This window comes from Paramisgurnus dabryanus, chromosome 19 (assembly GCF_030506205.2).
Source record: "Paramisgurnus dabryanus chromosome 19, PD_genome_1.1, whole genome shotgun sequence".
In the NCBI taxonomy this organism is placed as follows: domain Eukaryota; kingdom Metazoa; phylum Chordata; class Actinopteri; order Cypriniformes; family Cobitidae; genus Paramisgurnus; species Paramisgurnus dabryanus.
The window spans coordinates 32,893,750-32,918,943 of NC_133355.1; the positions used below are offsets into that span (position 1 = coordinate 32,893,750).

Sequence of the window (25,194 nt, forward strand, 5' to 3'; positions counted from 1 at the left end):
CCTAGTGTATGTGCGAATTATATTACAGTTTTAAACCACAATTATAATAATAACAATAATAATAGTAATCTTTGTCAGTGCTAGGTAAGCTTGAGATACAATTCCTTATGACAATGAATAATTTTCCAGGTCGAAATAACAATTAATGGAGACGAAACGTTTCTGTAAAATGCATCATCTGCGTTCACATGTACTTTTGTGGTCGTGCCGCGCCATTTGTGGTTAGAAGGAATACAGCTACGGCCAAAATATTTTCCATTTTAACCCTACCCCCAAATGCCCAAACCGGGCCAAACCTAACCCTAATCTCGCGAGATTTGTCCCTAGCTGTATCCAATCTAGCATCTGCCTTTCGGCGCCGCGCGGCTCCTGAACAGCAAGTGGCGCTGTGTCGCGCTGCATCAGCGGAAAACGGCGAATGGAGGGAAATTTCATTGTTGTTGACAGCCGCTGTTCGCGTTTCTTATGGGGCTTTTAACAGTTTAAGTGATCAACCTGACAGTAGATTTAAATCTCAGAGAGATGAGTGATAAAAACTCGTAATCTCCAGGACAGCACAGAGAGATGAGTGTCCATTCCAGCAGAAATCAGATAGAGACATTACTAATCGAAGCCGTCAATCAAACCGATGCACGGTAAGATAAGAATGTAATGTATGTATTGTACTGTACTGTACTTAGCTATACTTTACCGTACTGTACAGTACAGTACTCTATATTTAAACAATGCAAAACTTTTTTGATTTTAAACTAGGAATTTTAAACTAATGCGCGTGTGCCCTGTGTTGTTGTAATGGTATAATAAATTCAGATTTAAACTGGTCTCTGCTTTTGGGGAAAATAGCATGCAGGTCAGGACGAGGCAGGTCTAAGGTTTGATTGGCAGTTAAACATTGTTTATATTTATTTGAGTGAGTTTTTTGCATGAATTATAGTTATAATTATTAGTATAGGATCATCACGGTACATTGTTGTGTTTCACTGCAGAAAAAATATATAAATATAATCCATTATTAAATGAGAGTGAGTCTACTCTAAACAGTTGAAGTTCACACAGACTGACTTCATCTAGTGCAGGGGTCTCCAACCTTTTTGTGAGCAAGGGCTATCACAATGACAATGGATAAAACAATCTGGAGGGCTACTTTTTATATAGTCTTACTCAACACTTTTTGTTTTACTTGTTGATTTTATTTTATTTTACTTGTTAATAATTTCTTGATTTACTTGATAAATATTTATCATTGTTTAAAATGTTATCATACATAAAAGAAGCCAAGCTAATATAAAAAATATGTTATAAATAACTATATCAATTGACATTAGAAAATATATTATTAATAGAATATGCTTTGGCGAGACCTGAGACCAAAGATCTTGTGTGTGGTTGGGGTTGCAAAGCGCCGGAAAGTTTCTGGTAAATTTCCTCAAACTTGCCATGGAAAATTAATCTGGGGAATTTATGAGAATTTACCGGAATTTATGGGAATTATTTGGAAATGTATATAAACTATTTCATATGCAAAAAAATAAACATTTATTTGGTCATAAGCAGACATGCATGCAAGGTAATATAAATTTTGTAGAATCCTGATACTTACACTCATCAAGCCTGGATTTATTCGGTCAAAAATCCTTTAGAAATCATTCTAATATTAATAAATTCTGAAGGATTTTTGATCAAATAAATGCAGGCTTGATGAAAATAATAACAGCTTTCTTTTAAAAAATTATATTAATACTAATTTTTATAATAGTGGTTTTGGGGTACTTTTTAAAATTATTTCCCCTAAATGTTTTCTCAGTCAGTGTATTTGTCTTTACAATGGCATAATGTTGTTGCACACTAACTTACACACAGCACAATGAATTCATGCAAAGATGGACATTTTTGCATGGATATCCCAAGATTTTGACATTATTTTGTGTGCAAGACTAAGAAATGATCTGTGCATGTTATGGAAGAATGCAAGTAGATGCAGGGGGTGTGGCCTCAATGGCTCTTCAGTAAGCAATGTGCTGTGTGCATATGATAGGGTAGAAATTCAACTGAAATTACATTAAATCTTATTGTTTTAAACACAATTTTGCAGCAAGATTTTTTTAACTACATTTAAGTTCTCTGTTGTAGGCAACCAGTTCATTCCTGTTAAAATTACCAGAATTTTGCAGCTCTAAGTGTAGTATATATAGATGTACTGTATGAATGTGTATGTATATGATATGAATGTAATCATGTTGACTTGTTTACAGATGTGTGGAGAATCTACTGTGTCAGGGTGCAAACCCCAATGCTATTATTCAGGAAGGTGTAGCAGCGGTTCATTTAGCTGCAGGTAAAGAGTCTGAGAGAGGACTGCGATGCCTCAGACTCATTCTGCAACACGGTGCTGATCCCAACCTCAGGTAACTTATAGCATGACATTGTATCCATATCAGTGATGCACGGGTCAATGTCAACCCGACCGACATTTTCAACGAACATGACCACAACATTTTTTTTCCTTGACCCGCTTCCTGGCCCGCATTTTTTTTAAAGTAGTACATGCTTATCGTAGCGTCTTTGGGCTATAAACATAGGAACTATAGTGTGTTCTTTATATTATTGTAAACTATATAAATTACAAAAGGTTTAATTGGCATCTTTATTTCAAATGACTTGACCGTCTGCGACCTGAATATGATTAAAAATATTTTTGGATGACTCATAACCGCGAGTGACCACCACAGGCACCTGTTTATTTTGGATAAACCTGCGCATCACTGATCCACTTTTACTCACCTTTTATACGCTGAATTATCTTATCTAATGTAACACCATTAAACTTCTTCACTTTGTTCTGCTAGCATTGGAACATTATGGTGGTGGTTGGCCTTACAGTCGTATGCAAAAGTTTAGTAACCCCTGACAATATCCATGATTTTCATTTATTCAAATGAAATATTTAAGTGTTTGGATCAGCAATTTCGTTTTGATCTATTAAATAACTGAAGGACAGTGTTTCCCATACGTTGATTTATTCGTGGCGCACCGCCACAGAATCAGCGCCGGCCGCCACAAATAGATTTTTCATGATCCCCATTTACATTTATATTTTACTGTTTAAAAACGTCTTAATTCATTGTTGCAAGCACCCAGCGCGCCCTCCCTTTCTATGTTGCATGCAGCGCGCGCCTCTCTCTCTCTCTCTCTCTCTCTCTCCCTCTCTCTCTCACGAGCGTGAAAAGGTGGCGGTGTTTCAATGTCCGTTCCTCTTCCTCCGTATACTTTCTTTTTCGCGTAAACGTCAACAGTCACAGATTTTACTGACAGAGAAGACGGCGATGACTTGACGAAAGGTTGGCATTAGTGTTTCCCACACACGTTCTCTCCCTCTCTATAATGCGATATGCCTGCGCATGTGTTTTGTAGTAACTTTGTGTAACAGTTACTGTGTATTCTCTCATATTTCTGAATTTGCACCCAATTGTCTGCGCTATACGCGACAAAACTCGCATTTAAATAAAAAGGGGCTCATAACAAGACATTGATGAGAAGAGCAACAGCAGTAAGCAGAGGCGCGGGAAGATATTTTCGGTAGGGGGTGCTGGGGTGCGGATGCAGCCGGGGGGGGGGGGGGGTATGGAGTTATAAGTTATAATCATTAGTTATAAGTTGTTCACAAGCTTTTCATTCTGCAGACCACTCTACCTATAAATGTCTTCTTTTAAAAACTCACTCGCACCTCCCATCCATAAAGTAAAGATGAGCTGACGGCGCATACAAACTACATAGCCTATTGCAACATAGTAGAGTTTAAATTCTCTGCCAGGGTCGTTATTTTCTGCTACTATCCTCTAGCCGGGCCATTGATTAAGCATATTTTTCATTATTACTTTATTAGCCTCATTGGGTGGGGAGAAAGCTATGCCATATAATCAGAAATATTATATATAGACTAGGCCAAGTAAAAAAGGTGTCCGAAAAGTTACACAAATTACAAAATGCTTTGTAAAAGTTAATAAATGCAACGCGAGTCATGTGCGGAGTCTCCTCTGGCACGCATCACGCACCGGGTCTGCTGTTGCAGCGTAGCTTAAGTGCAACATGGAGTTTAAAGATGTAAAGAAAAAAAGAAAAACAGGAGAATTCACTTTGAGCAAGTTTGCAGGAAAGTCGAAGGCATGGAAACAGTTTATGTATATATTCTCACTCGTGCCAGTAGCCTTTTTTGTTTTCCTTTGCTTAAGTTTTTACTATTTCTAAATTCTAACATGGAAACTTTATTGACATCACTCGAGTTAAGGCGATTAGTGGACCTTTTAATTCACGGGTTTCATATAATTATATTTTTACACGTAAGTGTAATATTTGTGTGTTAAGTTTTAGTTTCAGTTTGCCATGCCTCCTTTACGGCGGTGTAAAAATAAGATATTTTTCGACTTTAAAATTCGAACATCATATCCTAAATTGTCGGAATATATTCCATATAGATTCATTTGAATTTATAGATGTTTAACATTAAAATCGATGCATGGGAATAATTTATATAAATATTTGAAATGCCCACCACTCTTAAATGCGCATGTTCCTTGTTGTACATAGAGGCTTTACACTTTAGTTCCTTTCATGTCGTTTTAATCATTTAATTCAATCTTTTTTACTTTAAATGTTACTTTTAATTTTCTGTAACATTTACATGTGCGTTAAACACCGCGAAACAATTTGGCTATATTTTTAAATAGTTTTTGAAGAGATGACCTTTCTCTGATATGCAGGATGAGTCAGTTGGAGAAATAACGCTAGTCCTCGGGACTTTTAGGCTGTGTGATTGAAAAAATCCAAAATTCTCTTCTGAGACATTGCGAAGCTGATAGATACAGATAGCCTAAATGCATTCTTCATTGTGGCTGTGAGTGTGCATGCTTGTCTGTTATGCTTATACGTATAGACGGGTTGCAGGTTTACTACAGGGTTCACAGCGCGCATCCAGGAGGCAGAAAGCCCGCTTGGTGAGCTGATCCGCTACTGCAACAACCTTAATTATTGAAGCGTTCTTTATTGTATGTATATAAATAAAACTTGATTTTAGTTGGATCTGTTTTTCTGTCTTTATTTTTGCAGTGTTACTGTGATACATGTATGAATTATAATGTTAGACTAGTAACGTAATAGTCACATCTATATGTTAACATCAGGCACCCAGCACTGACTTGTTGGTACTATTTTCCTTGGCATTTTGACTTACAGACACAGCTACTAGCCTACAACACAATGGACATCTCTTCTTTCTGCCTCTCGGTTGCGCGCAACCAGTTATGTTGCCTTGCAACCCGTCTCTTCGCAGGGCTGAATCGCAATCACGTCGTTAAAACAAATCTGATTGGCTAATAAACACTGAATTAAATTAAATAATTTTAAAATTACTAAAACTATCCCTCTCTTCATCACACACCCCAAGCATGACATACAAAATGTTTTGGAACAGAAACAAACAATCAGATATATTTATAAGCCATTATTTTATTGTCATCGCAGTTTTAAATCTTTGCCACCAGGGGGTGCTGCAGCCCCCCCACTTCCCGCGCCCATGGCAGTAAGACTTCAATGTAAATGTATGGTGATTTATATACCAGCTGTAAACATACACGTACGTTTCGTAATTTCCTGTTATTTTGCGGGTTTCTTTCAAATATAAAAGCGCTTAAGCATTTACTTGTATTCTAGGCGAAAAAACAAGTCAGTGGCAAGTCAGTTCCTGAATAACACGACACAAACTTTAAAAAGTCAAATTCACTTCTCAGAGGCACAGAACTGTTCCTGAAACTGACGTTCTCCCCAAACTGAAATTAAACACAGTGTTTCGAGTTTTTCTCGTCTGTGTCATGTTGATATCAAGAACGTGCACATGACGACGAGAGAGGTGACCTGCTGCGCAATCGAGTTACCCCTCCCACTTCTGAATGTTTAACTGAGATTTCTAATCCCGTCCGAATTGACCATCAATATTACAGACGTCCTGTGGTAAAATTACATTACGCCATCTACAACCGTAAAACTAATCCCATCCGAATAGGGCTATAGTCTGCTCATTTAATGTCTGACAACAGAACTGATAATATGTAAATAATAGCAATCAGTTGTGTTAAAATGCAATATAACGTGACAGATCAAAGAGTAGAAGTGAAACATATTTCAGGTGCCAACACTCGATCAAACCGGATCAAACGCAAACACGTGATGACGTCACATATATGCTAATTAGAATGTGACGTCATCACCGCCACAAGTCTCAAAATCCTGTGGGAAACACTGCACAGTAATATTTCAGTAGTAAACTTTATTGGATGAACAGAAAATGTGCAATATGCATTAAAATAAAATTAGACAGGTGCATAATTTGGACAACCAAACAGAAAAATCATATGAATATGTAGTAGAGCCTCCTTTTGCAGAAATAACAGCCTCTAGATCAGGGGTTCTCAAAGTCCGGACTCCGGTCCGGATCCGGACCCGACGGGAACTTGATCCGGACCCGCGTCCACTTCATAGTACAAGTGCATTAATTTCTATGTGATTGATTAAATGTGTGCATTTGCTACTTTACAAATGCATATTAAACTTGTAAACCATTCGTTTAGTTTTCTTTTCTTTTTAGATTTAAGAGTATTCCTGGGCCGAAAATAAAACGAGTTATTAAAAAATTTCCTGTGTCACGCTGTAGCCATCACACCCAGATATTATGCACAGCTACTTCATGTACTACGGCTTTTGATCATTAAGTCCTTATCAATCTGAAATCACTGTTGGTTTGAGTCGTTTAAAACATGCATTTGAAAAATCAACACTCGTCAAACATAATCTTTATACATATTCTTTATTATCATGAAAATACCTGAAAAGGTTTGAAGAACAGCAATATAAATATATCCTTAAGACATTTCCTTGAGCTGCGTAGGTCTAGTTCTTCGTCTGCAGCGCATATTAAGTTTCTGCCCGAGAGCGCCCCCTGGCTTTTGGATGTAGCGGTATTTCACTTTAATTCATTGAGAAGCATAGGAAGCATCATCAGCCAATTTATAGGTGCACCCCTTATTTTGGTCAGTGTCTCTGCCTACCAACCACACTTTTTTGCCATGGTTTATGCATCTGATGGAAAACAAACACTGCCATTTCTCTCATTAGGTTGCTCTGTATCTTGCACCTGGTTACTTTTGGCATATTTCTTGTGTTTATGTTTAAAAAATGTTTTTACTTTAAATGCAAAATACACTTGTTATTTTTTCCCAAACCATTTGTGTTGATTTGTTATATAAACAAATGATTTACATAAAGTTATTACTATGCTTGACAATTTTTGTAATAACCATTTTTTCCGGACCTATGAAAATGATGAGAGTTCAGATTTGGACCTTTGAATGTAAACTTTGAGAACCCCTGCTCTAGATGCTTCCTATAGCCTGTAATGAGATTCTGGATGAATATATTTTGCACCATTCCTCCTTACAAAACATCTTCAGTTCAGTTAGGTTTAATGGTTGCTTCAAATCACCCAATAGATGTTCAATGATATTTAAGTCTGGGGACTGGGATGGCCATTCCAGAACATATCAGAATGCCTGAGTATGTTATGACCAAATAACTCAATCTTTGTTTCATCAGTCCACAACACCTTATTGCAAAATGAAGCTGGCTTGTCCAAATGTGCGTTTGCATATCTCAAGCATTTGTGGCATGTGTGCAGAAAAGACTTCTATAGAATCAAAGTGAAAGTGCGCTGTATTAACCCATGTATTTCTTGATGAGCAAAATGACCTAAGAAAATAAGTCAAAGACAAAACATCAATTTTAAAGGAGCATTTCACCAGTAGAAACATTAATCTTTATTGAAAGTGGGTCATATTTGTAGTCGAAATGTAACATAAATTTAGAATTTTGTGGCTATTTGACCGAGAAAAGACAGAACGTGACTTTAGAGCACATTTGGATGAAAAACTACAACTCCCACTATGCACCACAATGCACAGCTCTGCAAGCCACTCCCATTAATCGGAACACGGCTCAGATATGCTATTGTGTACATAAATGCCACGTTAGTAAAACAACGAAAATAGCCACCTGACAGACACCAATCATGACTTACTTTTAAACGTGATGTTACATTGTGTTACACACAATAACACTCTGGCCTGGTGTGTAGCAAAGTCTTATTCAAACAGTAACTTGCGGTTTCAGATCCGCAGTACAAATGTCTTTCCAAGTACGTAAAAAAGGGTATGCATATTAAATGTTTATTTAGTTTTACCAATTTTCTTTTTGTCTCTTGTTTACTGTAATTACATATGTGTAATATCAGCATCATTGCTTTCATATAGACATATAAAACACCGCTCAGATAGGCTATTGTGTACATAAATGCCACCTTAGTATAACAAAGAAAATAGAAACACTCACTTTACAGTCAGACGTCAGTTTATCCCTGCATCCTGCACACAAACGCGTCCCCTGCACAATATCTCCACAGACGCACTACCTCAGCTCTGTGCTCGTAAGCCAAAGCACGTCTTTGAAATAAACATGTCCAAATCGAGGGGCAACCTTCCGATCGCTCTAATGAAGCCAATACGGAAGTGGCTTAAACTGCAATTCATCGACTGGCCACTTGAGGCTGGTCAATTCCCATAGACTCCCATGTTAAAAATACCTAACTTTACAGTAGAAAATAATATGTTTATAGCCTGGTACAAAAAGTGCTTTTGGTCTATATAGCTAATTTTGCCCTTCATGACAACTGTGAGTGGGGTGAATTTTTTTGTATCTTATCCGTTTAAATTATATTAAGCCTTAAACTTCTGCATAATTAAGGGTGTGGCTGCTTGAGTGACGGTTTAACAGCCACTGCTGTCACTAGACTTGCGCTAGGCGGGCGTGGTTTCACCTTAGCTTCACGCATGTCCCGCCTCTTTACCCATTTTCGGTTTTCCGCGAGTGATTCGCGGTGACGCGCGGCCAAGATGGCGACGACAGGCAACACCTACTTTAAGCTTCAAAAATGATCTTCACAAGCCAATGGGGGATGTCACGGACACTACGTCCATATTTTTTTACGATCTATGCTCCAAATACGCAAAGTTGCTCTCTTGCCTGGAAACATTCACCAAACAAATGTTCATATCCTTATCTGATGCAGAAATGTTATAAAGAAGGCACACAGCGAGAGTAGAGGCATTATCAGTCCGGGCTTCTCTACTAAGCCGAAGCCCAGGCTCCGGCCTACTCCCCGGGCTCCTATTCCTCCATCTGCCTGAGCTCTTTGCTGTATTGTGGCTCATAAAGGTGCAATGAACAGCGGATTAGAGCATCACGCTTGTGAAATCACCCTCTTCTATATCATATTGATTAACTTCCGCTGTTATTGTAACACGAAGTCTGGCTCGCTCCACAACGTCTGTTAGCTTAGCTTAGCATAAAGATGGCGGCTGATCGTTTTTTCGTCTGTGTTTGTATATTTTCGTAAGTCCCACCCACTGATCTGTAATAGGTCTTTAGCGTGAGTGGGTCCCACCCATAGCCCCCACTTTGGAAAAATGAGGAGTGAGTGTCTGTAGTCTTTCACACTCAACAGAGATACAGGATTTCCTTCTTTCAATGACGCAAAATGACGATTTTTACATCATTGAAAGAAGGAAGTGCTAGCCTGGTTAGCCAGACCTACATCAAGATGTAAGGTCTGGCAACTCTTCACACAAACGGCTCAATGCAAGGGGCGGGATATAAGGTTGTCCCTCAAAATGCCTCTGCACGCAATAGGATAGCGCTATGACCAATCAGAGCAACGAAGAAGGTGACGTAGTTACCGTAACCAGTCGGCAAAACTCCAAACAGATCTTTCTTGCTTAAAAAGGACTTCAGTAGGGTTATTTGCTCTTCTCTCAAAGAAAAACATAAGTCTAAGTCCTCCAGAGTCGCGGCCAAAGCCGCTTCAAAAGAAAGCTGTTCGCCAGCAGCAGCAGCCATTCTTTGTTTTCAAGTAGGAACCGTTGCAGCTCTGTCGTCATCATGTTAAGCCCGCCCCACAGACGCTACACACGATGTGATTGGCCTGACCAAATTTTGGTTTTTGGAGCTGTTAAGTGTATTGTGAGTGCCTAGACTAAACCCTGGCAGCAAATATATTTTGCGGCCGCTAGGGTGCGTCTAGATTTCTAGGCTAAGGAAGTGCCTCACTGAATGAGTATTTCTCCCCTCTCAGGGGAAACTGAGGGAAGGATGCACGACCATTCAAAAACATGACTGGGGTTCTAACGATACAAAGCTTAATGCAAATGGGTGAAGTTTCCCTTTAAGCAAATTTGTGCTTAAAACAAGCAAATTGTAAATTCAAGAAAAAATGTCTTATTCCATTGGCAGATTGTTTTTGCTTGTTTTATGCACAAATTTACTTAAATTTTATATGTTTGTCTATAAACTAGACTTATTTTCTTAGGTCATTTGCTCATCAAGAAAATACATCTTGATTTAAGAATTTTTAGATATTTCTACTGAAAACAAGACAAAAATATTAAGTAAGAAAGTCATTTTTTGCAGTGTAACCCGAGAGTTGTTGGTTCCAGTCTGACCAGAATGCCAAACTGGCCGGAAGTCGTTAATTTTCAATGTGAGCCGGCAGCGAGCAGCGTCGTGTCTTGGACGGTGTGAGCATTGAAAAGAATTGAAATCAGCTCAACTCTATGGTAATGAGTTATGATGTGGTTTGACGGCAACCAATCGGAACGCAGAAACTAATAGAAGTCCTCCGCTTGAGAGGATTCCAGAGAATGTATTTGAGCATCATTTTTTTTTTTTATAGCGCCGTTGGCAGGGCAGCCAGAGCGTTTTTGGCAATGGTCTCGTCAGCGGCAGTGTGAGCGTACAGTTACGACCGGCAGGTTATGACTGAGGTTATGACCTTGAGCATGGCAACGTTTCTGTCAACATTGCCTGACGAAGGTTTCTGACCGAAACGTTGCTGTTTTAAACTTTTTTGAAATAAAGGGACTTTAACAGTGTGCTTTTTCTGTTTTTTTGACACTTGACAAGCTCTTGTCACACTTTCATGTTTTGTATACACATACTGCATGTTTGAATATTCTAGAAAGAATTTATCTTATTGTTCATATCTTAATGTATTGCAGTTGTTTTTTCTAATAAAGTTGTAGTCACTATAAACATGCTTTGTCTTTCAGGACTAGTGAGGATCTGACACCGTTACACATCGCTGCATCTTGGGGTTGTTATCAGAATCTGCGATTATTGCTAAGAAACGGTGGAGACCCCAATCTCAAAGATCAGGTCAGATATATTCAGAGAGCTGGTGGTTAAGTCTTGATATTTGTTTTAGGGGTGTACTAAAATAGGTTTCATACATTTGTTTTTGAGATGGCCAGGAGGTGGACAAGGATAATTTAGGGGTTCATATAGTCTATGAAAGAACACAATGTTTAATTTTAAATAAATAAATAAATCCCATGGTTTTTGATGACTTTACATGACCCTACTATGTATTATTATACTACAACACAGATTAGAGATGAACTTTATTAACTGATTAACACAACAGTGTTTATAACATAAGTGAGTTTAGCAAGTATAAGTCTCATAGTGATATATATACAGAAGGTTTAGACCCTAAAAGAACATTGCATAGTCTTGACTGTACTGTACAAATAAAATTTTGATGATTTTCTCTTTTCTTCTTTGATTAACTTTAATAACACAAACTGCTTTCACACATACAGTCTTTACTGGTTCATTGCAGGTAAAAGATCATGTGTGAAAAGGACTGTTTTTAGTCCTGCCAGCAGTTTACCAGTTAGAGAAGTACGATTACCAGTAATTTGCTGGTGTGATGCTATGTGAAGAGAGAATAAGATTACGGTGTAAGCACGGTTGATGACATCAAATGCTGGCTTCAGGTCTGTCACAACATTTTGACACAGATGATGCGCTTACTGCCTGCGGCTTGAAGTCAACCACACATGCTAGGTGCTAAATCAGCCATCCTATTTGGTTTATGTTTAGATCCTGTGTAATGTTTTAGATGCGGGTTAGCGACTCTTTTCTCTACAGTTCACTTTGAAGTCATCATAAAGTAATACAGCATTGTTTGATCAAAAGAGCCAGAGTTTTATGAAGAAAAAGAAATATATATATATATAGATATCTTACTTTGATGGGTGTGTATACAGCACTTTTTTGTAGTTACTGGTAAAGTTATTCTGGTAAATGTATGTTTATTTACCAAACTTACTGTGTGAATGAGGCTACAGACAACAACAGGTGCTTCTTATTGGTCTGCTGTTACTTGAAGACTGAATACATTGATATAATATACTGATGCTTAACTGTTTACATTCGATTAAGACATAACCAATTGTTTAATACGGAGAAAATAATGTTGGCATAATTTGATGTGTATTTGTTCGCTCTTCTTACCATGACTTTTTCAAGTGTAAACATTGAATAAAGTTCACAGTGTAAAAAGCATGTAGCCCCAAACATACTTTCTTTGTGTTTTGTTGTGTATTGTTGTGTAAAGGCTGGTTTGGGAATGATTTGTTTTTGGTCACTGATAAACAGGATGGCAACAAACCGTCAGATCTGGCAGAACAGGAGGAGAACAGTAAATGTGCCAGTCTGCTTCAAGAGTATGAAGCCCACACATCACTGGAGGAGCATGATGCACCCAAATTTCAATACTGTAAGATTTTCTATGACTAGAATTAAAATTGAAAGCCAACTAAAGACCTGATAGAAGGTTAAGAGAAGAAATTTATGTCATTTCCTCATCTTGTGTTTGCAGCGATTCTGTCTGGTCCATCTATGAGCGACAGCACATTCAGTCTAGAAGCTTCCAGCTCTTGTTCAGAGAGCATCTCGGTCCTGGATCATCCTGGAGTTGAACCATTGAGTAGCACACGTCTGTCCAATAGATTGAGCGAAAGACCTTTGAACAGAGAGACTCAGGCTTTCTGGCTCTCAGAAACATCCGATCTCGAGTCGCGTGACTCTCACGGTTGGAATAAGGTCTTGCCCATACTGTCCAGTACCTCTCTTTCTGTTTTAGATAGTAAGAGCAGTGCAGGAGCGTTGACAGCTGTAAATTGTGACAGTAATGAATCTCAGAGCAGCGTAAAGCACCCTGTTCAGCGTGAAGAGAGAAAGAGCGTCAGCTTCAGAGGATGTGATGATTATTTCCCAGTCTCAAGCCCAGATCATCATCTGCATTATCTCTCTCTTGATCAGTCCAGTGATCTTTCAGAATACTCGGGTTTCCTCGGATCAGAGTGCATGGCTACCATCTGCCAAAATCAAGGAATAGATGTCACGTATCCTGATGACGTGTTCGTTTTTTCCAAAGTAGCCAATACGGTGGAGGATGAGTTTGAAAAGACTGTTGTGGGGCCAGGTCTTCTTGATAAGACCCATGATGATGATGATGATGATGATGAAGAGTTTAAGAGTACCATTCAACCACCTGTCAGTAGTGGATCTAGTGAGTACAACAGCTGTGATAGCAACCCCTACAGGAGTCCAACTAAGAATTCAGTAAGAAGTGACGTGTTGTCAAGTACTGAAAGCAATGGACATCCACCTTCGAGTGAAGTCTGTAGCCATAAATCAGATTTGCCGCAAGGACTTTGCGCTAGAGATGAAAGCCAAAACTGTGGCCGAGTGATGTCAGAATCAGACAGGTGTCATAGTGAAGAATCGCATTCATCTACAGCAGACAGAGATGCTTGTAGAGCTGGGGTTACGAGTGCTGAAACTGACTTCATTGCAAGTCCGTTTGTCACAGGGAGGACGCGTTCAAGACAGAGTCGATGTTCAGAGAGAATGAGCATGAATTCAGCTTCCTTTCAGTCCAACTGTTCTATTTTCGAGCAGACGCTCCCTACCCCCACTCGCTCACAACGCAGCACCGCTAAATCACCATACACTCCATACAAGTGTAGTATCGATGAAGAATACGACCAGGTAGATGACGTTGACTCACGGATGAGCTCAATGAGTTTGTCATCGAGCTTCGATAGTCAAGCGGATACACGGCTGTTATCTGACAGTATGGCTGACACCGTCTTAATTCCTAGAAGTGATGCTGATGGCCACGTGGAGAAACATGAAACTTTTCAGACTGTTTGTCCTGAAGAAACAACTGATGATCAAGCGAAACTTATGACTTCAAAAGAAGCGGAAGAAACCAGAAGAATGGTCCAGATGAACTCTACTGCTTTAGGAGGTACAAAGTCTGGGGCTAAAAGTGGCTCACTTCAGGAAAGTCCAGAGTACACATCAAGAAGTAGCTGTGAATCACCCGAATCACAGAAGAACGTGACCAGGAATCCAGGACAGGCATCCGGATGCACACCTAGATACAGCCTGAGTCGACTGTCAGGACACACGAGACGGCGGACCCTCGCAGACCTTTCTATAATCCCTGGACAACTGTCATATACGGATGTAAGCATCGAGCCTGTGGAATATCTCTATACTGACACTGAAGACGGCCATGAACTCATCGAGACTCATGTTCCTGTGACGGCCAACACTTCCCTCTGCTCCAGCAGCACCACTAACTCTGATGAGACGCTTCTTTACGACTGGAGATCTCTTAAGCTTACGAGTCCAGACCGTACCAAAAAACGCCACGGAGCCAAACAGCAGGATGATGTTGAAATGAGCGGATTAACTGATAAGGATCTCAGAAACAAACTGATTGAACTGGGAGAAGATCCAGGACCCATAAATAGTCAAACCCGCCCATTATATGTCCAGAAACTCAAGAGATCCCTTCAGAAATCCTTCAGAGAAGTCCTTCAGAGTCCAGCAACGCATTCCATTGGTGTGTATTACTATTTAAAAATTTTTTTAAAGATAGTCATAAAGCTTAAAGAGAGCCAACACTGCTGTACAACTACACAGTTAAATCCAAAAACAAACTGTGTGTGGAAGCATCCACTAGCACATATTGTGCACTTATAAATGATGCGATGCTTTGATTTGCTGATGTGAAGCGGTGATGTGTTGTGATGCTGTGATGTGGTGGTGTGATTCTGTGATATGGTGTTGTGATTCTGTGATATGGTGTTGTGATTGTGTTGTGGTGATATGGTATGGTGTTGGGATGCAATGATGTGGTGTTGTAATTCAGTGTAGTGTTATTCTGTGATGTGGTGATATGATATGGTGTTGTGAGTGATGCAGTGATGTGGTGTTGTAATTCAGTGTAGTGTTATTCTGGGATGTGGTGATATGATATGGTGTTGTGATGCAGTGATGTGGTGGTGTGATGCAGTGATGTGGTGTTGTAATTTAGTGATGTGGTGTTGTAATTTAGTGTAGTGTTATTCTGTGATGTGGTGATATGATATTGTGTTGTGATGCAGTGATGTGGTGTTATGTTGCAGTGATGTGGTGTTGTGATGCAGTGATGTGGTGGTGTGGTGTTGTGATGCAGTGATGTGGTGGTGTGGTGTTGTAATTTAGTGATGTGGTGTTGTAATTCAGTGTAGTGTTATTCTGTGATGTGGTGATATGATATTATGTTGTGATGCAGTGATGTGGTGTTGTAATTCAGTGTAGTGTAATTCTGTGATGTGGTGATATGATATGGTGTTGTGATGCAGTGATGTGGTGATATGATGTGGTGGTGTGATGCAGTGATGTGGTGTTGTAATTCAGTGTAGTGTTATTCTGTGATGTGGTGATATGATATTATGTTGTGATGCAGTGATGTGGTGTTGTAATTCAGTGTAGTGTAATTCTGTGATGTGGTGATATGATATGGTGTTGTGATGCAGTGATGTGGTGATATGATGTGGTGGTGTGATGCAGTGATGTGGTGTTGTAATTCTGTGATGTGGTGATATGATATGGTGTTGTGATGCAGTGATGTGATGATGTTGTGTGGTGATGTGGTGCCGTGGTGTGGTTTAGTGATGCAGTGATGTGATATGATGCCATGGTGTGATAATGTTATGTGATGTGATGCAGTGATGTAATGCTGTTGTGTGGTGATGCTATATGATGCCATGATGTGGTAATGTTATGTGATGCCATGGTGTGATAAAGTTATGTGATGCTGTTGTGTGGTGATGTGATATGATGTAATGCCATGGTGTGATACTGTTATGTGATGCTTTTTTGTGGTGATGTGATGATATGATGTGATGCAGTTATGTGATGCCATGGTGTGATGATGTTATGCGATGCTGTTGTGTGGTGATGTGTTGATATGATGTGATGCAGTGATGTGATGCCATGGTGTGATGATATTTATGTGATGCAGGGATGTGATGCTGTTGTGTGGTGATGTGATATGATGTAATGCCATGGTGTGATAATGTTATGTGATGCTGTTGTGTGGTGATGTGATGATATGATGTGATGCAGTTATGTGATGCCATGGTGTGATAATGTTATGCGATGCTGTTGTGTGGTGATGTGATGATATGATGTGATGCAGTTATGTGATGCCATGGTGTGATAATGTTTATGTGATGCAGGGATGTGATGCTTTTGTGTGGTGATGTGATGATATGATGTGATGCAGTGATGTGATGCTTTTGTGTGGTGATGTGATGATATGATGTGATGCCATGGTGTGATAATGTTATGTGATGCAGTGATGTGATGCTTTTGTGTGGTGATGTGTTGATATGATGTTATGCAGTGATGTGATGCCATGGTGTGATAATGTTTATGTGATGCAGGGATGTGATGCTGTTGTGTGATGATGTGGTGATGCGATGTGATGCCATGGTGTGATAATGTTATGTGATGCAGTGATGTGATGCTTTTGTGTGGTGATGTGATGATATGATGTGATGCCATGGTGTGATAATGTTTATGTGATGCAGGGATGTGATGCTTTTGTGTGGTGATGTGATGATATGATGTGATGCAGTGATGTGATGCTTTTGTGTGGTGATGTGATGATATGATTAGGGCTGAAACGATTCATCGAGTTACTCGATTTACTCGATTCAAAAAATTCCTCCAGGCAAAAATTCTGCCTCGAAGCCTCGTTAAATTCCTATGACGCGCACTACACGCGCCGAGATCTGATTCACACGGACCGTTGTTCAATGTTCAGGAAGCACATCATAGCGCGTGGTACATTTTGAATTTAGTTGGCGCGATGGCGGAGCGAATATGTCCATAAACGGCAGAGAGAGACTGTCTAAAGTTTGGGATCATTACATTATCATTACATTCAGCATCTGAACCGAAAACATCCACTGCTGTTTCACCAAGCGTCGATGAAACAAGGTAACGTAGCTTCCGTTGATTTTAATCCCATACTGTATTTGTAGCGATGTCGTTATGCGGTTTGACTAGATATGATGTTTAGCTTTGATGTTTTTAAGTAGTAAACGTATTCACGTTCAATTGCAGGACAGTATAGATTAAAAAAGAACCCCTTCACACACACACACACACGCATGCACTACAGGTGTGTGTACCAAAAAACGGCACCACAGTGCAATCATATATGGGCAACTTGTAATCTGACATATTCTGTTCAATAATAATAATCTCTGTCTTATTGGAGTTTAGCATAAGGAAGTTATTCTCTCTCACGCGAGTCAGACCGATCGCGCAATGCATCACATATGCTTAAACTTTTATGTAGCCACGCAACAATAATTTCAGCATGCATTCACTGTATACAGCGGGACGTGATGTTGTGATTTTTCGAACGGATTCTTAACCTAAAATGCGCCGCAATGCAAGTGATGCAAACCAAATGCAGCGTTCTATTGAAAAGTAATGTATGTATTTCTGCAGTACCAAAATGCAATGAAGCAACTGAACGTCTGACTGGGGTGTCACTCTTCCTCACGCACAGAACGCGTGCACACACACAAACACAAGTGCACGTGCGCGCTAGGGGTGGCACGGTCCATGAAAAAAATCCGAACCGTTCGGTTCGCTTGTCTCGGTTCGGAGCGCGTGTGTACCGCACGGTTCAACGGTTCATGGCATGCGCAATGTAGTCTCATGCCCTGTATGTGACCTCAGATAGCGTGTTTCCCTTTCGCGCGAAAGAAGAGGTGACTGGTTTGGAGTATAAGTACTGCGGGTTATGTTACGTGTAGAAATGGCAAGTGGGAGAGAAATGGAAGTCTGCCCGCAGTTGGAGGATGCGCCAGCGTCGTATAAGTTTGGTGTGTGGAAACATATTTTTATTTCATGTTACCTATGATGACAGCGGAAATAAAACAATAGATTGAACTGCAGTCTATGGGTTGAATATGCTCCAACAGCCACAGGAGATCGCCTTCTCTCCGACCATTTATCTAATCTGAGGTACTGACAACAATGTTTTACGTCTTTTCATATTCAGCGCTATTTTTAGCCTTTCATTGATAAAATTAAAGCGGCTGATTTCCGCGTAGTTTCATTTTGCTAGCGTGTGAAAGTTGCGCGATCTTATTTCAGAAATTGCCCCTCAAAGTAATCAGAAGTGGTCAAAAGTGGACAAAAGAGACTTAAAGAGATTTTAATATTACAGGTGCAAAGGTTATGTTTCTCTCTCGTCCACATAAACTCTCAGTATTAAAGCAGCCTCTCAGTGATAAATCTGAGCTACACTGAAGTTGGCATTTTAATAAATGCAAGTTATCTTTGTGTGCTAAAAATGCACATAAAGTTTATGTAGATGGCAATACACATTCTCTTTTTTGCCAATTAAATGAAAAGCATGTTGAAATCATTAATGTCTTCCCTCTTGCTCTATCAAAATCTCATCTGGCTTTCCTCAGAGATGGTCCAATGTGCTTAAAGTCAAATTCAGTTTGTGCATGATTACATGATATAACTTTTTTTAATACTGTATCCTAAATTATGGATAATTAATACATTAATAAGATAATACATTTCTGGAGTGTTAAAAATTTAAAGAAAAAATAACAACAAGAACCGTACTGAACCGTGAACCGTGACAATAGAACCGTGATACGAACCGAACCGAGGGTTTTGTGAACCGTGCCACCCCTAGTGCGCGCATACACACAGGTTGTTACCATAGCAAATAGGCTCATCCCAGAAATGATATATTATATGTTAAAAGCCTAATGGTAAATGCTGCAGGTGTAGAAATGTACATAAACCAGATATTTACTTTGATGTCAGGGCTAGATTACAGCATGAAACCAGTTGTGCATATTAATAAATTAAAGTGTTTAATTGTTGGCACTGGCACTTATAAACACTAAATGGGTAAAAAATTGAAATAAATAGGCTTATTTCTTGGAGCCAAATACCTCTGTTTTTTTAGAAATAAAAGCCAAATGCTTGAACATTTTACAGCCAAGTCATTTTCGTTATGCATTATTTGTTTTGGTTGTTTAAAAACACACAAAAAAATTATCCGATTACTCGATTAATCGATCGATTCAGTGCTAGATTAATCGATTACAAAAAGAATCGATAGCTGCAGCCCTAGATATGATGTGATGCCATGGTGTGATAATGTTATGTGATGCAGTGATGTGATGCTTTTGTGTGGTGATGTGTTGATATGATGTTATGCAGTGATGTGATGCCATGGTGTGATAATGTTTATGTGATGCAGGGATGTGATGCTGTTGTGTGATGATGTGGTGATGCGATGTGATGCCATGGTGTGATAATGTTATGTGATGCAGTGATGTGATGCTTTTGTGTGGTGATGTGATGCTTTTGTGTGGTGATGTGATGATATGATGTGATGCCATGGTGTGATAATGTTATGTGATGCAGTGATGTGATGCTTTTGTGTGGTGATGTGATGATATGATGTGATGCCATGGTGTGATAATGTTATGTGATGCAGTGATGTGATGCTTTTGTGTGGTGATGTGTTTTGATCTCGTGGTGTGATGATGTTGTGTGGTGATGCGATGTGATGCTGTGTTGTGATAATGTTATGTTATGTGGTGATGTTATTATGTGATGTGATGCAATGATGCAAAGGGGGTGTTTGTATGATGTGGTGATGTGATGATAATGTGACGTGGGATGCGATGATGTGCTGATTAGTGCTGTGTTCAGAATATCGATACGACGATACATCGTCATGGACGCCTGACGATGCGCGCATCGATACAGCACCTTCCGTATCGATTTGGATGTACTTTTGAAAGTAACATGATGAATTGCTGTTGATCCGTGATCCATATGGAAAGGACGCATGTGTCCCACGGAGGGGTGGGGTATACTTTCACTTTGCGTGTCTGTTTCGCTGTCTGCATAGTGAGCCGCGTACTCGCGCGCTCTCTCTCTCTCCCGCACGCATTAAAGTCAATGAGTTCAGTATGAAAGCGCAGATATCTTAGCCTATACTACTGCAAAGGGCTTTATTAGCCATGCTCTTATAAAACAGTACCAACGCATTTGAGAAGAAACACGACAAAGATTTGCATGTGAAAAGTGTATGTCTAGAGAAGAGATACAGAGCTACTTCAAACTATAACTGTCACATTAATAATCTGATTTCTATTAAATAGTATTAAGTCTGACTGCATGTTTATAGATATATTCATAGATGTAGAATAATGAGAGACAAGAGTAAGGCAACATCTTTGTAAAACTGCTTTAAAAAAAACATAAGTTAAGTACTAACTCAAAGATTTTAAATATTTCTAATAGCTAATAAATAAATGGCAAAAACACAACTGTTACAACACTGCTTATTCAATGTACAATAAACAAATAATAATAATAATGTTACCAAATTCTGAACAAAAATGTAATTCAAAATAGTCTTGTATCGTGATGCGCATCGTATCGGGACCCTTGTATCGGGATACGTATCGTATCGGGGAATTGTTGGCGATACACAGCCCTAGTGCTGATGCAGATGCAGTGATGTGATAATGTTATAATGATGTGATGCGATGCGATGTGTTTGTCAGCTACAGGTTACGGGCCAGAACTGGAAAAGGCTCTTGTCAGGTTTATTCTTCCTGACTGTCAGGCGGATGAGCTGGCGCTGTGTCAGCAGTTTGATCAACCCGATCAGAACAAGAGATGGCGTGAGGGTTTAATTAAATCCAGTTTTAACTACCTGCTTCTTGACCCACGGTATGTATTTTTCACATTCTGCTGCATTTCATTTACATTTCATGACAAATTAAAGGAAAATTATTTTCTCACTCTTTTTTTTATAGAGTAACTATGAATCTACCTTATCGAAGTCGGTCCATGAGCCCTAAAGAGTGTTTCCAGACATTCATCAGTGCTGTTTTTTATATTGGAAAGGGCAAACGCTCAAGACCTTACAGTCACCTCTATGAAGCTCTGGAGTATTTCAAAGGAGATAAGACATCTAAGGTAACATTGCCTACATTACAGTTTTAACAAAGACCTGTGGAAATGTGTTTTGTAGCTGGTTTGTCTTCCTGTAGACTGATGATGCACACACAAATCCAGAGAAAAGCTTTTGTGATTTTTATGGATTTTAATGATGCCTTTCACAATGTTTACTGTTCAAAGCAGCTTCACAAACATTTTTAAGTTGTACATGTCAAACCCGACCAATGTTGAAATAAAGTCATGTGCAGAATCACACCAACACATCAACTGCACCAAAGAAACCTCATCTTAAATCAGATTTTCATAAGGTGTAAATTAGTCATACTACCAGTAAAAAGAACGGTCTGTAGGATTGTAGAGGGTCGTTATATTAGTGGTGCTAATGAGAAAATATGGATATCAAAAATGCATGCAGAAATTATAAGAAGATGGCCTGCTATCATGTACTGCTATTCTGCTGTAGCGGGTTATCAGACTATAATAACTAAACTCATTGATGTATCGGCAAATGAGAATGAAGTGTTCAGCAGTATGAATGTTGATGTATGGTGTATGTGTTTTGTTTGACAGAAACTTTGTTCAAAAGTACAGCACATCTTACAGATCTGGAACAGTGGACACGGTGTCATCTCTCTGCATTGTTTCCAGAACGTCATCGCTGTTGAAGCTTACACACGAGAGGCCTGTATGGTGGATGCTATCGGTGAGAAGACGCTTGATGTTTATTGCTTGAAGATTACAAATACATACATTCCCATCTCAGTTCAGATTTATTACTATAGTTCTTAACAGTAAATGTGTTAGATTGTGGATAAAGAAAATAGGAGGATTATGAAACATAGAGAATGCATGGCATTATCCTAACTGTAAGAATAATTGAAAAATTCAGATGCAAAACCCCCGAAGTGCGTCTGACATGTTTTCTTGTAAATGAGCTTCTTATGTTAAGTAATTTTCTAATTTCACTTTAATGACAATGACTAAAATGCCTTATTTTCACTTTACAGTCATTTCATGTCTTTCACAACAAAACCCTCTAAATGCATGCAAACGTTTTTGGTAAAAAACCTCCACTTCTAAAATAAATCCACAAGACATTGTAAACAGTTGCAGAATCAATAAAGATGTGACTAGAAACATTACAAATGGTGAACTTTAGAATGTAAAAAAACACACATTAGGGGGTGCTGTGATCCATGTCACTGCCACATTTGGATTGTATTCAGGTCCAAGTTCTCACAAGGGACGCAAGTTTGAATGTAATCCATGGTCGTTTTGCATGTCGTCGTTCATCAAACAATCGTCTGTACACTTAGAGGACTTTGCTGAAAAAATATTCTGCCAACAAAGGGGTATTTTTCAATAGTATGAGGCCGGGATAAAGCGGATTTGATGTATAATATGTGCCGAGAGCATTCGGTCAGTATCATTATCTAATTTTTGATGGAGATATACTTCTTAATATATGATGATAAACGATTATACCCATCTATGATTAGTAGATGAGGCAAGATATTCTCCCTTGGTCACTCAAGCATTATAACCCCAATAAGGTTCTTCACTTGAACCTTGTTATTTTCGGCTCAAGCACCCTCAGAAGTGGCCAAGCACAAATTACTTAATTGATTCACATTTCACGTCTAAAACCATGTGGGGAAACGTGACCATGCCATATTCAAGCAGGCTCGGGTGACTCCATTGCTTAAAAAAAGCCATGCTGAACCCCTCTCTTACTGAACGTTACAGACCTGTCTCGCTTCTTCCGTTCATTGCGAAAGAACACTTGAGAGAGCTGTTTTTAATCAGGTATCCTCCTTTCTATCTCAGAACGACCTACTCGATGACAAGCAGTCAGGCTTCAAATGCAACCACTCCACCTAAACAGCAATGTAAGGGGTCACAGAAGCATTATGGCTAGCTAAAGCAGAATCCAAATCCTTGGTTCTGATTTTACTAGACCTATCTGCAGCCTTTGACACAGTCAATCATGAGATCCTACTTGCCATCCTATCATTGCTAGGGATCACAGGTACTCCTCTCCAATCTTATTTCCCCGAGAGATCCTTCAGGGTGTCTTGTAAGGGTGTGCGGTCCACTGCTCACCAGATGGTCACTGGGGTCCCTCAGGGATCACTGCTTGGTCCACTTCCTTTCTCCATCTACACAATATATTTAGGACCTATCATATAGGCACATGGATTCTCCTGCTATGCTGATGACACCCAGATCTTCTTCTCATTTCACCCAGACAATCCCACCATAGCAGCTCACATTACAGCCTGCTTAGAAAAATATCCCGGATTGGATAAAGAAACACCACCTCCAGCTGAACCATTCAACTTGGCAACACAACCATTCTTTTGCGATGTCTTCCAAAACTGCAAGAAACCCCGGTGTAGTCCTTGATGACTAATTGTCCTTCTCTTAAAACATTGCAAAGACAGCGAGATCATGATGTTTTGCATTATACAATATCAGGAAGAGCATGCATATATCTCACAGAGCATGCTGCACAACTTCTGATTCATTCAACTTCTAAACAATTTTCGTGGATTCAGACGGCAATAAAATCCCTTGAACTACTACCCCCTGTAAATGATGAAAATATCTTGCTTCCCCATTAGAAACAATTACTGGCTAAATAGGGCTTTTTGGCTTATTATTCTCATTTCTGCTTTTTAGTTTGTATCAAGGACTTGTCTGTTTCGAGTTTTATTAATATTCATGTTTTATTTTTAATAGGGCTGAAGATGCTGACAAACCAGAAGCGTGGAGATTACTATGGTGTGGTGTCAACCTGGCCTGTCCGGAAGAAACGAGAGTTAGGAGTTCATCTGCTTTACCGCGCAATGCAAATCTTCTTAGCTGAAGGAGAACGACAGCTCAGACCGGCTGACATCAGATGAATCCTTCAGCACCTGGACTCAAACACATAAAACTGCTCTTATCACTATTCAAATCAACATATGACCATTTGTGTTTATATGAAGCTACACACATCCTTCAATCATGTTATAAGTTTATTATCTGACATCCTCTTTGGGCAACTGTGGAAATGAAATTGAATCTGTAATGCAAAAATATGAAAGAAGATAATGTATTTGTATTAGTACCAGCAGTATGATTTATAAATAGTTAGAAATCCTGTAAATAGTTTTTCATTTTATTAAATGACTTCTTAAAATGTGGATTTTGGTCATTTGTGTGTGAAAGAACAGAAGCGAGTGATGATGAGCTCAAAAGAGAAAATCATTAACTTTAAATAAATATTTACCTCAAAATAATTTTTATTCTCTGAAAGCCTTTTATGAAGTTCTCTACTTGTTTTGGTCACAGTTTTTACTTAGCACAATAATTATAATAATAACAACAGTAAGGCATTTTAGACTGTAGTTGGAAATAAAATACTCAATTCAATTCAACGCTGATAGTGTGACCCTGTGAAAGTAAACACATCTGAAGGCAGAAGAGTAAATGCATTATGACTGTCGAAACGTTTGCACTCAGTCATCTGCTGTGTCCTGTTAATATTAACTCAGCAGATGCTTTTATCTAAATCCTCTTACACATGAAGACACATCCTACTCTGAGATTGTTTTTTGTATCTGTCTATGTGTAAGTTATACTAAATGCGGTAGATGAGAGGGTTTTTCATCCTGGGTGAAAACAACAGGAACCAATTTCAGATTTTATATATTGATGTGCCATTTTGCAGACTTTCAAAAATACTTTCTGTAAATCGTATTTACAGTTAAGTTTTATTTCTATGCATTTGTATTCTAAAATATGTACTGTAAAGCACACAAAATCTCCAACTTGCTGCTAAGTTTGTTTTTGAGTTTAATGCACGTATGTTGTCTGTACTTAAGCAGTCGT

The 25,194-nt window shown here is 39.1% G+C and overlaps 1 protein-coding gene across 2 annotated transcripts; it reads left to right on the plus strand.

Annotated features, from left to right (window-relative positions):
* The first annotated feature begins 297 nt into the window (after positions 1–297).
* Positions 298–24,500, plus strand: LOC135779945 (uncharacterized). 2 transcript variants are annotated; one of them, XM_065290879.2, is made up of 9 exons: positions 298–635; positions 2,253–2,405; positions 11,205–11,310; positions 12,598–12,718; positions 12,821–14,860; positions 20,919–21,087; positions 21,174–21,336; positions 21,889–22,021; positions 24,061–24,500. In XM_065290879.2, exons 1-9 carry the CDS (start codon positions 565–567, stop codon positions 24,222–24,224), a joined length of 3,120 nt encoding a protein of 1,039 aa, XP_065146951.1. In that variant the 5' UTR covers positions 298–564; the 3' UTR covers positions 24,225–24,500. The 2 variants fall into 2 exon arrangements, with proteins under 2 accessions (XP_065146951.1, XP_065146952.1); XM_065290880.2 differs by having other exon boundaries at positions 20,925–21,087.
* The last annotated feature ends 694 nt before the right edge of the window (positions 24,501–25,194 follow it).

Excerpts from the sequence above, each read along its gene's own strand:
- LOC135779945 (XM_065290879.2), top strand. The coding sequence starts at position 565 with ATGAGTGTCCATTCCAGCAGAAATCAGATAGAGACATTACTAATCGAA. Across the intron at positions 2,406-11,204 it reads GGTGCTGATCCCAACCTCAG|GACTAGTGAGGATCTGACAC; the intron begins GTAACTTATAGC and ends TTTGTCTTTCAG. Across the intron at positions 12,719-12,820 it reads TGCACCCAAATTTCAATACT|CGATTCTGTCTGGTCCATCT; the intron begins GTAAGATTTTCT and ends TTGTGTTTGCAG.